Source organism: Dryobates pubescens, chromosome 2 (genome assembly GCF_014839835.1).
Source record: "Dryobates pubescens isolate bDryPub1 chromosome 2, bDryPub1.pri, whole genome shotgun sequence".
NCBI lineage: Eukaryota > Metazoa > Chordata > Aves > Piciformes > Picidae > Dryobates > Dryobates pubescens.
The window spans coordinates 2,761,300-2,775,661 of NC_071613.1; the positions used below are offsets into that span (position 1 = coordinate 2,761,300).

Sequence of the window (14,362 nt, forward strand, 5' to 3'; positions counted from 1 at the left end):
GTGTTTGAGAGAGCACTGGTATATATCTGCCTGTAAATCTACACAGTAGGTCGTTCCATTTCCATCTACCCTGCAGGTGCAAGGTTCAGGGGCTTCTGTGTGCACAACAGACAAACTACCCAAGAAACCAGAGCATGCATGAACTGGTTGCAGTGGAATAATGTTGGTCTTTCACTTCAAAAGTTTGGATCTGCTTCTACTCAGTTTGGATTGTGAATTGTCAGCAAAAAAAGCTGATCAAGATCTGTGAAGTTTCTTGTAGCACTGAGGGAGGTTATTAGCTGGAAAATTAAGTTGGGTGTTCCAAATCAGATACTGGCTGTAGCTCACAGGCCTGATGCCTCAAGCCTTCCTGATGTAAACTGCTGTTTACTTTCAGCAGGATGGCTCCATCCAGCAGCTCTCACTAGCTTGGGCCAAAAGCTTTTACAGCTAACTATACCCTGACTGGGGAGGGGAGGGTGGGGGGGGGGAAGGGGAAAGACAGACATCACAGAGCTGATTTTCCACAAGGAAGCAGTAATAAAAATGAGATGGAAAGTAAGCCTTGCCCTTAAGGTTACTGAAGAGCTACTACATTTATAAAAGAGGGCTAACACACCTGGTAATAAGTTGTGTCTCACACCCTGGGCATCAGACACATCTGAAAGAGAGACAAGCAGGAAGAGAGACCTGGAACAAAGAAAGAGTAGAGCTGAAAGAAGAGTTAACTAGGATTTTGAAACACCACTGTCTGAAAGCCTCATTCCATACAGAGTCAGTAATCCTTGGCGTGTTTAAACTCTGGCATGCTCCAAACCCTCCTGGCGGGTTGGGTGCCCCGCTCCACATCCTCGGAGATCGTCTTGATGTCACTGATGAATGGGGAGATCCTGGACCGAGATTTAAATGTTGTTAAGGAGAGGCTGGATTTGTTCTTTGTGTTCCATTGCCTGGCAAGCTTCTTGGCGTCTTCCTCCTCTTTGATCTTGTCGGCAGCTTCCTGCAGGACGGAGCGGAAGAGCCGCGACACTTCTTGCGCTTCTGGTTCGTACTCGGCGATGAGTTGCCGGAATCTGGAAGCACAGTCGAGGCACAGCTTTGATTAGAACATTAGAATACATATAGAATACATAGAATAAACCAGGTTGGAAGAGACCTTCAAGATCATCGCGTCCAACCCATCAACCAATCCAACACCACCCAAACAACTAACCCACGGCACCAAGCACCCCATCAAGTCTTCTCCTGAAAACCTCCAATGACGGCGACTCCACCACCTCCCCAGGCAGCCCATTCCAATGGGCAATCACTCTCTCTATATAGAACTTTTTCTTAGCATCTAGCCTGAACCTCCCCTGGCGCAGCCTGAGACTGTGTCCTCTTGTTCTGGTACTGGCCGCCTGGGAGAAGAGACCAACATCCGTCTGTCTACAACCTCCCTTCAGGTAGTTGTAGAGAGTAATAAGGTCACCCCTGAGTCTCCTCTTCTCCAGGCTAAGCAGCCCCAGCTCCCTCAGCCTCTCCTTGTAGGGCTTATGTTCCAAGCCCCTCACCAACTTTGTTGCCCTTCTCTGGACTCGTTCCAGCAAGTCAACCTCCTTCCTAAACTGAGGGGCCCAGAACTGGACACAGGACTCAAGGTGTGGCCTAACCAGTGCAGTGTACAGGGGCAGAATGACCTCCCTGCTCCTGCTGGCCACACTGTTCCTGATGCAGGCCAGGATGCCATTGGCCCTCTTAGCTGCCTGGGCACACTGCAGGGTCATGTTCAGCTGCTGTCAACCAGCACCCCCAGGTCCCTCTCCGCCTGGCTGCTCTCCAGCCACTCTGACCCCAGGTTATGGATTGCTGCCAAGTCACTGTGCTAGGAACTTGCACTCTCCTGCGCGGTGGAACAACAACAAGGAGGGGCCGTGAAGATACACTCAAGGTCTCTCAAATCACAAGCAAGGCAGAGAATGTGAGGAAGCGGTGAATCACCATTTCTCCAAAGCACAAGAAAGGATGGGAAGCACCAAACAAAGCTACAAGGTGGCAAGGCGCAAACAGAAGGAAGTGCTCTTTTCACATAACACCTATTAAATCACAACTTGCTGCTATCAGTAGCTCAAGGAACAAAATGATTAGACAAGCTTGTGGAAAGTGCTCCCATCATTAGATGTGATTGTTCAAATGCAAATCCTTACTCAAGTAGTCCCTGAACTGCTTCTTACTAGAATCTCAGCATAAATCAGGGAAAGTTCCACTAAACTTCACATTTCCAATTGTTGTTCCCCATAGCATTACCCAATGGCCACTAGACAAAAAAACCTCCTATAAGAGTCTTCTTTATTGTATGGTTGTATTCTCAGTAAATTTCAGTGCAGTGGCATTTCATCTTCCTGTGGATTTCTGGAAGGTAATGGACAGGCTTAGCTGATAAAACATTGACAGGCAGCACGTTGCTGTATCTAACTGGACAGCTGTGAAATGCTCCAGTGCCTTCTTAGCAAGGAGTTCAAAATGGATTGTTTAACTTTTATTAAGAGAAGTGAAGGATTACCACTGCTTACTTTGCAGCTCAGGAAGATGAGATGCAAAGCAGGATGGGGTTTCTGTGGCCAATGTGCAGAACCTGGCACTTGGATGTGTTCAATCTCCTGCCCTTGGACTCTGCCCATCTGTCCAGCCTGTCGAGGTCCCTCTGCAGAGCCTCTCTACCCTCCAGCAGATCAACTCCTGCCCCCAGCTTGGTGTCATCAGCAAATTTACTGATGATGGACTCAATGCCCTCATCCAGATCATCAATAAAGATGTTAAAGAGGATGGGGCCCAGCACTGATCCTTGGGGCATACCACTGGTGCCTGGCTGCCAGCTGGATGTGGCACCATTCACCACCACTCTCTGGACTCGGCCCTCCAGCCAGTTCCTAACCCAATGCAGTGTGCTCCTGCCCAAGCCAGGGGCTGATAGCTTGGAACACAAGCTCTATGAGGAGAGGCTGAGGGAACTGGGGTTGCTTAGCCTGGAGAAGAGGAGACTCAGGGGTGACCTTATTGCTCTCTACAACTACCTGAAGGGAGGTTGTAGTCAAGAGGAGGTTGGTCTCTTCTCCCAGGGTGCCAGCACCAGAAGAGGACACAGTCTCAGGCTGCACCAGGGGAGGTTCAGGCTGGATGTTAGGAAGAAATTCTACACAGAGAGAGTGATTGCCCATTGGAATGGGCTGCCTGGGGAGGTGGTGGAGTCACCATCATTGGAGGTGTTCAGGAGGAGACTTGATGGGGTGCTTGGTGCTGTGGGTTAGTTGTTTAGGTGGTGTTGGATTGGTTGATAGGTTGGACACGATGATCCTGAAGGTCTCTTCCAACCTGGTCTATTCTATTCTATTCTATTCTATTCTATTCTATTCTATTCTATTCTACTCTACTCTACTCTACTCTACTCTACTGTGTTTCACTGGCTGGGCCAAGGAGAGAGCACTCTGTTTTGGACACCTTGTTGGGTGATTAGGGCCACAGCCTGGAGAGTGTGGGATCCACTCCTGAGGTTCACACAGTGTTCATATAGCTACACTATTTGTTCCACAGCAGTGTTCATTTATGACACATAGCAATATCTTAGCATAAAAAAATATATCTGCAAGCAGACACAGTGGACTTGGGCTGCACTGAAATCCAGGCAATTTGCACACACTGGAAGCTAGAGTGTATGATGACTGAAAGCATTTTGAGCTTTTTCTCCAACAGAACTGAAAGAGGATGGAAAACAGTAGGATTGTATTTAAATAAACCTAATACATCAGAAGCTGAGAGGGTAAAATCTTGCCTCTTGGGGTTTTTTTATAAGCCCTAGGAATGTAAGAAGGAGTTTAATGCACCTTGGGATTGCACTGCTTATTGGTGTACCAGTGGGGCCCCAAGAAAATAAGGACAGAGAGAAAACCAGAGATAAATGTTAAAAGACTCATTTTGTTATGCATGCCTGTCAATTAAGGCATGATTAGAACAGAATTAACCAGGTTGGAAAAGACCTTTGAGATCATCAAGTCCAACCTATCACCCAACACCATCTAATCAACTAAACCATGGCACCAAGCACCCCCATCCAGTCTCTTCTTAAACACCTCCAGTGATGGTGACTCCATCACCTCCCTGGGCAGCACATTCCAATGGGCAATCTCTTTTTCTGGGAAGAATTTCTTCCTAACATCCAGCCTAAACCTCCCCTGGCACAGCTTGAGACTGGGTACTCTTGATCTGACACAGGTTGCCTGTGAGAAGAGACCAACCCCCACCTGGCTACAACCTCCCTTCAGGGAGTTGTAGAGAGCAAGAAGGTCTCCCCTGAGCCTCCTCTTCTCCAGGCTAAGCAACCCCAGCTCCCTCAGCCTCTCCTCACAGGGCTGTGCTCCAGACCCCTCCCCAGCTTTGTTGCCCTTCTCTGGACACCTTCCAGCAACTCAACATCTTTCCTAAACTGAGGGGCCCAGAACTGGACACAGGACTCAAGGTGTGGCCTAACCAGTGCTGAGTACAGGGACAGTGGAGGCATGCTTGCAACTGAGAATGTGAGACAGGAGGAAGAAAGAACTTGGTCAGTGTGCTGAAAGAAACTGAATGTGAACAGGCTGCTATAGTAATAGCAGATGCCAAATAGGAACCAAACACTCATTACTCAAAACAAAAAGCTCATGTGAAGATTTTTTTTGGAGCTCCAAATAAGTGGATGCAAGCTGTGCATGAATAGAGTGTGTGAAGAAGGGAGAAACACAAAGTGAAACAGCACAGACTTAATGAGAAAAGAAACTGAGTCAAGCTACACAACAATGCTAACAGGAGCTTTCTTAGGAAGGCAACGTTGCAGTTAAATCTTGACTCTGAAAGAGGACACAGAAGGTGAGAAAAAACAAACTGTGTGGTGTGGTCTCATTTTGTTGTTCTGTGTAGGGCAATGGACCTTGCAACTCTGCCTTCCTTTTTCTGGAACAGTAATTATTCATCAGGCAAGACAAAGTTTCGCTGGGTGCTCAGGAGCATAGAATACTCCAGCCAGCCTCAGAGAGGCTGACTATTCCTGACTGTTTGGAGGAAATGATGGCATGTTAAATTGACTTAAAATATTAGATTCCCCTTCTTCAAGTGCCAGGTTCTACACATTGGCCACAACAACCCCAGGCAGTGCTACAGGCTGCGGTCAGAGTGGCTGGAGAGCAGCCAGGCAGAGAGGGACCTGGAGGTACTGGCTGACAGCTGGCTGAACACGAGCCAGCAGTGTGCCCAGGTGGCCAAGAGGGCCAATGGCATCCTGCACACTATTCCTGCATCAGGAATAGTGTGGCCAGCAGGAGCAGGGAAGTCATTGTGCCCTGTACTCTGCACTGGTTAGGCCACACCTTGAGTCCTGTGTCCAGTTCTGGGCCCCTCAGTTTAAGAAGGACATTGAGAGACTTGAACGTGTCCAGAGAAGGGCAACGAGGCTGGGGAGAGGCCTTGAGCACAGCCCTGTGAGGAGAGGCTGAGGGAGCTGGGGTTGCTTCGCCTGGAGAGGAGGAGGCTCAGGGGAGACCTTCTTGCTCTCTACAACTCCCTGAAAGGAGGTTGTAGACAGACAGATGTTGGTCTCTTCTCCCAGGCACCCAGCACCAGAACAAGAGGATACAGTCTCAGGCTGTGCCAGGGGAGGTTTAGGCTGGATGTTAGGAAGAAATTCTTCATAGAGAGAGTGGTTGCCCATTGGAATGTGCTGCCCAGGGAGGTGGTGGAGTCACCATCATTGGAGGTGTTTAGGAGGAGCCTGGATGGAGTACTTGGTGCCATGGTTTAGTTAATTAGATGGTGTTGGGTGATAGGTTGGACTCGATGATCTTGAAGATCTTTTTCAACCTGGTTTATTCAATTCAATTCAATTCAATTCAATTCAATTCAATTCTATTCTATTCTATTCTATTCTACTCTATTCTTTCACAAACTGTCCCAGCACCACTTGTGATACAGAACACCAGGATTCATCTCTCTTAAGTTTTATTTGGGTCTAATAATTCTCACTCCTTCTTCACATGTACATGGGAGAGGGGGAAAGTAAAGGGCTGTATCGTTGCTGCTTTTACTGTACCTGAGTATGACAGGCCCACAGTAGGAAGGATGTATCTTGGTGCACATATCCTCCAGCTGCAGCCTTTCTCCTGGGCTGATATCATAGCTCTGCTTTGGGTAGCTGACCAACCAGCCGTAGTCCACCCCGGTCTTGATTTTGCGGTACTCGTTCTCTCGCTCTCTCTGTTGCTTCTCTGCCTGCTTGGTTTGCCAGTTCAGCTCCATCATGAGTGTTTCAACCACCATTTCTGTGGGGCTCCTCTGGGAAATGCGGTGTGGGGGCTCATTCCACCTGAACCAGGATGCCAGTGACATAGTGCTCTGTGTGTCTTCACTGAGAGGCAGGAGGGAAGGGAAAAAAAGAGCAGTGTCATCAGCAACGCGCCTCTGCCAGGAACGTGCTTCCCCTCACACCTCTCACGTCTGCTGCTCATCTGAAAGTGCTACTGGATTGGCCACTCAGAAATAATTGGTGCTGACCACCTCGAGTAAATCTCACCTGCAGCAGCCAACTTGTGCAGAGGGTGAGAAAAGGTGAAGAGGCCCCTTTTGCCTCGAGCTTCCAGTCACCAAGTAATTAAAATGCCAGTCACAGTTCTTGCATCTGAAGTCCAGCTGTAAGGATAAGGTGCTCCCTCCAGAATAGGCTGAGGAAGCGTTCTCCTGCCCACACACAAGAGCTGGGGCTAGGGCTCACCTGTCTCGTGAGAGGGCACAACCTCGCAGCAACCCTGCACGCAAAAACTCCACGTACGGAGTCAAACGTGGCACACAGCCACATCCTAGCCAGCAGGTGATTCAGGAAGCAGATGGCTGACCTGCCATGGTAAGTTGACCCTGGATGGGCAGCAGGTGCCCACCACAGCCACTATCACTCTCTGCAGCTGGATGTAAGATGAGAAAACGTAGCAAAAGACTCATGGGCAAAGGTAAGGACAAGGAGAGACCATTCACCCATTACAGACAAGACAGACTCAACTTGGGGGAACGAGTTTACTACCAATCTAAGTACACTAATGAGAAATAACCCCACATCTCCCAGGCAACCAGCACCAGAACAAGGGGACACAGTCTCAAGCTGTGCCAGGGGAGGTTTAGACTCAAGGTGAGGAAAAAGTTCTTCACTGAGTGAGTCATTCGCCATTGGAATGTGCTGCCCAGGGAGGTGGTGGAGTCACCGTCCCTGGAGGTGTTCAGGGGGAGATTGGACGTGGCACTTGGTGCCATGGTCTAGTCGTGAGGTCTGTTGGGACAGGTTGGACTTGATGATCCTTGGGGTCTCTTCCAACCTTGGTTATACTGTGATACTGTGATCTTAAAAACACCTTTGGCTCATCCCTCTCTTCCTGGGCTCAACTACACTCCAAACTTCTTTATCTCCTGCCACGAGCAGCACAGGGGGAGAGCAAATGGAAATTGGAGTCACTTCATCACTGTCTTTGCTGCTCCTTCCTACTTGTGGGGAGGACTCCTCACACTTCCATTGCTCCAGCATGGGGGTCCCTCCCATCAGAGACAGTCTTCCACAAACTTCTCCAATGAGTCTTTCCCATGAGGGGCAGTCCTTCCACAGGGTCACAATTCCTGACAGCAAACTTCTCTAGCATGGGCTACTGTCTCCATGAGGCCACAGGTCCTGCTGGGAGCCTGCTCCAGCACAGGCTCCCTGTGGGGTTACAGCCTTCTTCAGGCACATCCATCTGCTCTGGGGTGTAGGGTCCCCCATGGAATACAGGTGGGTACCTTCTGCAGTGTTAACCTCTGTGAGCTGCAGGGGACAGCCTGCCTCTCTACAGTCTTCACGATGGACTGCAGGGAAAACTCTGCTCCAGCAGCTTGAGGCAGTACCTCTCCTCCTCCTTCACTGTCTTTGGTGTCTATACACTCAAGTAGGTTTGCTGCCACTGTAACATTAATGGTAGAGCTCACACGTGTACATAGGCAGTAGCAACAGCTGCATTCACTACAAGGCTAGGCAGAGTGCTAACCTTTGTTTAGCGAATGTGCTGCATGCAGGCTAGGCTACACCATCCTCTACAAGCTGCAGTCCATCTCTGCTAGAAGAGCATACTTGAGACGCTACCACCAGCGTCAAGCTGACTGGGAAGTAGCAGCATTCTGAGGTTTAAACTGTTACCAGCCCGAAGTGAAAGGTTTCTGTTAAGTGAAAGGTTTCTGTTGCTAGGGAGTTGCCCATCACTGAGTGCAGAACAAACTGCACCAATCAGTTGATGAAAAGAAGCAATTAACTCCCCATCCAGCCAATCCCTTCATGCAATCAGTTGAAGAGGAACAAGGTTATTAACTATTGTATTTGTGTTTAAACACAATGCAATCCAAAGCAGGCAATAGGGACATTAACTGCAGCAAAACAGCATCTGTTTCTTCACACAGCTCACCTACGTGCCTTGTTGCTGCCTTCCAGTAGCCCCCAGGGAGAAGGAGTGGCACAAATGATGGCTGCAGCTGGGATTACCAAAAGGCTACTGCTGGAAGCATCCCAATCAGGACATGGCATCAAAACTGAACAGAAGGGAAACAGATTAAGAAGCCTGATTCTCCAGAGTCACAGAAGGCAGGGACTGCCCATGGTGAGTGAAGATCAGGTTTGTGACCACCTGAAGAACTTGAAAGTGTTCAAGTCCATGGGACCCAACAGGATACACCCAGGGGTGCTGAGGGAACTGGGGAGGAGGTCACTAAACCACTCTCTATTATATTCCAAAAGTCCTGGCAGTCCAGGGAGTTCCCCACTGACTGGGAAAGGGGAAACTACTCCCATTTTCAAGAAGGGAAAGAAGGATAACCCAGGGAACTAGAGGCCAGGCAGTGTCACCTCTGTGCCCAGTGAGATCATGGAGCAGATCCCCCTGGAGGCACTGCTGAGGCAGAAGAATAATGAAGAGTTGATTTGGTACAACCAACTTGGCTTCTCCAAGGGCCAATCCTGCCTGACAAACCTGGTGGCCTTCTATGGCAAGGTCACAGCATCAATAGGCAAGGAGAGAGCAGCTGATGTCATTTATCTGGACCTGAGCAAAGCCTTTGACACTGCCCCACAGGACATCCTGATCTCCAAACTGGTAAAGTATAGGTTGGATGAAGCACTCAGTGGGTGAAGAACTGGCTTGATGGCTGCACCCAAAGAGTAGCTGTCAATGGTCCATGTCCAAGTGGAGGCCAGGGACAAGTGGAGTCCCTCAGGGATCAGAACTGGGACCAGGCTTGTTTAACATCTCGGTGGGTGACATTGAGTGCACCCTCAGCAGGTTTGCTGATGACACCAAGCTGGAGGGAAGGATCCATCCAGAAGGACCTTGACAGGCTGCAGGGCTGGGCCCAAGCCAACTTCATGAGGTTCAACAAGACCAAGTGCAAGGTCCTGCAGCTGGGTCAGGGCAATCCCAGGCACTGATATAGGCTGGCAGGGACTGGCTTGAGAGCAGCCCTGCAGAAAAGGCCTGGGAGTGCTGGTGGATGAGAAGCCAATATGAGAGACCAGTGAGCACTTGTAGCCCAGAAAGCCAATCCCATCCTGGGCTGCATCAAGAGAAGTGTGGCCAGCAGGGCAAGGGAGGCGATTCTCCCCCTCTACTCCACTATGCTGAGACCCCACCTGAAGCACTGTGTCCAGTTCTGGAGCCTCTATTACAAGAAAGATGTGGGCATGCTGGAACATGCCCAGAGCAGGGCTACAAGGATGATCAGAGGGCTGGAGCTCCTCTCTTATGAGAACAGACAGAGAGTTAGGGCTATTCAGTCTGGAGAAGAGAAGGCTCTGAGGAGATCTTATTGTGGCCTTCCAGTATCTTAAGGGGCCTACAGGAAAGCTGGGGAGGGACTTTTTAAGGTGTCAGGTAATGATAGGACTAGGGGGAATAGAGCAAAACTAGAAGTGAGTAGATTGAGATTGGATGGTAGGAAGAAGTTCTTTGCTGTGAGGGTGGTGAGATGCTGGAACAGGTTGTCCAGGGAGGTGGTGGAAGCCTCATCCCTGGAGGTTTTTAAGGCCAGGCTGGATGTGGCTCTGAGCAACCTGATGTAGTGTGAAGTGTCCCTGCCCATGGCAGGGAGTTGGAACTGGATGACCTTTGAAGTCCCTTCCAACCCTGACAATTCTGTGAGTCTGCGAAGATGTGAGCATATTCTCAGGGCTGAGACACAGACATAAAAGGAAGCAAAGCATGCTTTTGTTTCAAGAGCCTAGGCCCTTTACTGACTATATCAATCACCAGACATTCATAGCTACCCAATACTCCCATTAGAGCTGGGAGTCACAAGCTCCCAGACTCCCTAGAAGAGCTTTTGCGGTGTCTGGAAAAAATGTTACCACCTACAGCAGGTAAGGAGGATGCTTTGGTTGCTTTCATGCCTCTATCCCTTGTAGTAACTTAGCCTTGTTCTCTTTCAAGAAATATTCATCTCATGTAACTATGTCACACTTTCAAAGGGGACTATTCAAAAAAGGTGGTACAGGGTAGCCTGTACAATGTCCCAGGTTTGAAATGATTTCAGAGCCTAATGCTTGGGCTTTTCTAGCAAGAGAAAGTTTTCCCACCTAATGAAAGGACTAGTTTCTCTAGTTCCATAGGCTGCCTCTCCCAACAAGCAATACCAGTTTCTTCAGAAGGAAGAAATAAAAGGGCTAAAAACTTTGATGAGACACAGATATAGCTACCCAGGTGTGTAAAACCACAGCTACTCATCAGAGCCCGTGCAAACATGGACAGCTTTGCTAGCTGACAGTGCCTATACAGGAAAGATCACTGTAGTGACTGTTTTTACCCTGGAGAATCAGCTACGATTAGCCTTATGATAGCAGCCATAGTCTACAGCTCCTGGAAGTAATCCTGCCTCTGTTTCATTACTGTGCTCTGTAGGAGGAGCAGCAGCAGGTCCTTTAATCTGTTTCCATCACCATGATGACTCCAGCTGACAGCTCTCAAAGCAGCACACAGCCTTCTGGCTGCCTGCACGGATGGCTTCAGTTTTGTAATCCCACCGTCCTAGCTTGCCCCTGGATCCTGCACACGTTGGCCTCCTCTCACCACTGCTCATTATTAAGGATGAAAATCCCTCAGACCTTTTCCTTGGTCTTATGTATTGTGTATTGCACAGGCCAGCCCTGCTAGCAAGAGCGAGCAGCATGACATACCGTTGTAAATGATGTCTGTCTCATGTTGCTTTTCAGCTTAAGTGACAGCAGCACTTTATAAAAAGCTTTTTACAGTCACCTGCCCATTTGTGCCTTCATCCAATAAAGCTGAGCAAGCCCTTCTCTATTTTGCCATCCAGGGTTTAGCTTACCGCCACTGCCTGCAGCGGCGTTAGGGGTAAGTCAGTACCAAGCAGTATAACTGTGAAGCTAAGGAGGTAAAAACAGCTGGCAGGGCACTCAAGAGCTGTTCCATTAGAAGATGAGCAGAAGGGGGAATTTAGTGGTCAGAACTGGGAAGAGAGGAAGAAGATCAAGGCTTCAGCTTGACCTGCCCCGGCTTTTACATGGTCCCGGGCGGTTCTTACTACCTTACAGGTCTCTCTCCAAGCAAGTAGTTCGTCATGGAGAAACCAGTTTGACCTAGCACTGGTACTACAGAAGGCAAACCATTCCTAAAATATTTTGGGTGCCTTGTCTGAGCAAGACCCAAGAACCTGAGCTGTGCCCCTTCCCAAAGCTGTCATGCAGCCCTAGTAACAGGCAGATTTGGTCTTGATAGATGGCTACCACCAGCTTGGAGTAGGGCCTCCACTTGCCTGTTATACATTACCTGAAAAATCTGCTTTCACATGAGAGGTGCATAAAGTAAGGCAAGCACCTCACCTGCGGTTGCAATGGCCTGTTCTCGAATCCCATGCGAGAATATCACACACACTGACAGCTTGTGCTGGTTGTTCCTAAGGGAGCCTTGTTTCTAGGAGATTATTTCCTTCCCCAGCTACCTGAAAGAGCTTCATGATCTACAGTAGATCTGAATTAACAGAAGAGAGATTTTCCTTTCTTGAACAAAGAGCTGTGTTGATTAACTCCAGACACAGAGCCAGTGTAGAGATCTTAATGCACAAGTGAAGGAAGAATCCAACAGCCTAGACCTCTGGTAATGGCTGGGGGTCCCTACAGAAGGTAATATTTGACTTATCTGCTAAAGGGAAAGGGTGGGTGTAACTCAAACCTGCTTACGAAGCAGGGTAGGATTTTAGTTTGTCTGCTTATCAGAGCAAGCGAGTTCCATCTGCTGAGAAACAGGACTATTTTCATACCAAATTCCAACCATAAAAGCATGAGCATATACAATCTATACTGAACTGTTACCTAAACCTACTGAAGCCAGGAATCTATTATTAGAAGGGCAGTAATGTCTCAAAGTGGAGTTTCTAATGCTCTCATTCATTATTGATACTTAAATCTATACATTATATAAAGCAAGTCCTTAAAACTTGGATCCAAAAGCATAGTTTGCACGTTGTCAAGTGCACTGGTTTTTCAGTTCATACACTGAAGCATAGACCAGACTAAACACTCTGAAAATGAGATGTGCAGCCAGGCTGATGCCTGGTTTTATGCATCATAAGGTGAGAATACAACTTCTGTTCAGTACTGACCCTTGCTTGCACTATCTATCAGAAAGAATACTCACTGGGCATCACCAAAATCTCAATTCACTGCAGAACTGTGTAGGAGATTTGCTTATACTGGACAATACTATGACCAGTTTTAAAGTTTGTCCTTGTGACAGGGGTTACTTAAAAATAGACACTGCTTTGAAATTCACACCCCAAAGAAGAATAGTGGGTTTACAGTTTCAAAACCTAGGTCTTTCTTTGCAGCGATCACGTACAGCAGAGAGCGATTGGCAGAGCTATGGAGACCTCATGCTTTTCTTCCTGTGATAGCTGTATGACCCACCTACAGCAAATCCACAGAGAGCAGCCATAAAAGCCGTGAAGAGTGCTGGCTTGAGGCAGATTTCAATTCCTGTGCTCGCATCTGGAGACGTGCAGTGCAGTGTATTCTCAGTCGTGCTGCCATAGCTTCAGCGCTATCTGACTGACCTCGGTGGTAGCACGCCGCGGTTACTGAACACTGCACTTTTGCACGGGAGACAGCATTGTGGGTGTCTAATCTGAGAGATCTCAAGCAAGAGCTGCATAAACCGTGCCTGCCTTCTCGCCTGCCGGCTCTTTACGTAACCGGTTTCCCCACGGTCATCCCTGCAGGCAGCCCCGCGGTGTTGTGCCCCAACCCAGTCCGAGAAGGCTGTCGGAGCCCCCCGGCCCCCTTTACCTGCCCAGCCATCCCGCCTCACCTTTGGCGGCAGCGCTGCCGCTGCTTGCGCGCACAGATGGACCCAGAGTGAGCGGAGAGGGCACCAGGAAGGAAACCTGTCTCTAAACTGGCACAGCAAGCTTAAACCCTCGCTAGGATGTGGATTAGCGCTAGTGACGAGGGATAACAGCTGGGCTTACAGCAGTGCTTCCGAGCTGTTAGGGCTTCGGGTTTACAGCAGTGCTTCTGAGCTGTTAGGGCTCGGGCTGGTACCTCTACAGATCACAGCTGAGACCTGCCGGTTCAGGCAGACATCGGTTTAAAAATCCCTCCCAAACCTGAAAGTTCTGTGAGCTTTTCTGCTCTGAAGAAATTACCCTAAAGCCATGGGTTCGAACTTTCTGAAGTCGCCAGAGCGGGACCGTGGTTGGATTCCCCCAGCCCCGCGCCTCCAGCTCCCAGCCGCCGCCCACTCCCGCTCCGCTCCTCACGGCTCTGCTCCGGTGCCCTCGGCGGAGTCTCTCGGGCCGGGCAAGGATAACTGCGCCGGCGGCATAAGCGGCTGGGAAACCCCAGTCGGAGATTCTTCTTGGCAAGGGCCAAGAAACACAGCGTTCCCCTCCGCTCGGCACCAACTCCGTCCCACCACGGCCACAGCTCCCCGCCCGCCTCCAGCAGCGTCCACCTCCGCCTTACCGCGGTCACCCGCTCCCGTCCCGCCACCGAAGGTGAAAGGAGCGAGCGGCCGCGATCCACCTCAATGCCGCCCCTTCGCCGAACTTAAACGGAGCCGCCGCTGGCCGCTCTACGCCGCAGCCGCCGTTGCCATAGCTACTTGCACTGAACGCCGGTGGGACGAGAACCAACGAGTGCCCCCTAGGCATCCGCCTTGCGCAAGGACCCGACCCCGCTGTAGGTTAAATTTGCACTGCTGAAAACCCGCACAGTAGGTGGATCTGTTAACAGAATTGTCAGGGTTAGAAGGGACCTTAAAGATCATCCAGTCCCAACCCCCCTGCTATGGGCAGGGACACCTCACAC

At 49.6% G+C, this 14,362-nt stretch overlaps 1 protein-coding gene across 1 annotated transcript; it reads right to left on the reverse strand.

The window, feature by feature from the left end:
• Nucleotides 1-581: 581 nt before the first annotated feature.
• RD3 (RD3 regulator of GUCY2D) lies at nucleotides 582-14,155 on the reverse strand. Its single transcript, XM_009897525.2, has 3 exons — nucleotides 14,018-14,155; nucleotides 6,077-6,391; nucleotides 582-1,055 (listed from the first exon to the last, which is right to left on the reverse strand). The coding sequence occupies exons 2-3, from the start codon at nucleotides 6,370-6,372 to the stop codon at nucleotides 758-760; spliced, it is 594 nt and encodes a 197-aa protein (XP_009895827.1). The 5' UTR covers nucleotides 6,373-6,391; nucleotides 14,018-14,155; the 3' UTR covers nucleotides 582-757.
• Nucleotides 14,156-14,362: the final 207 nt, after the last annotated feature.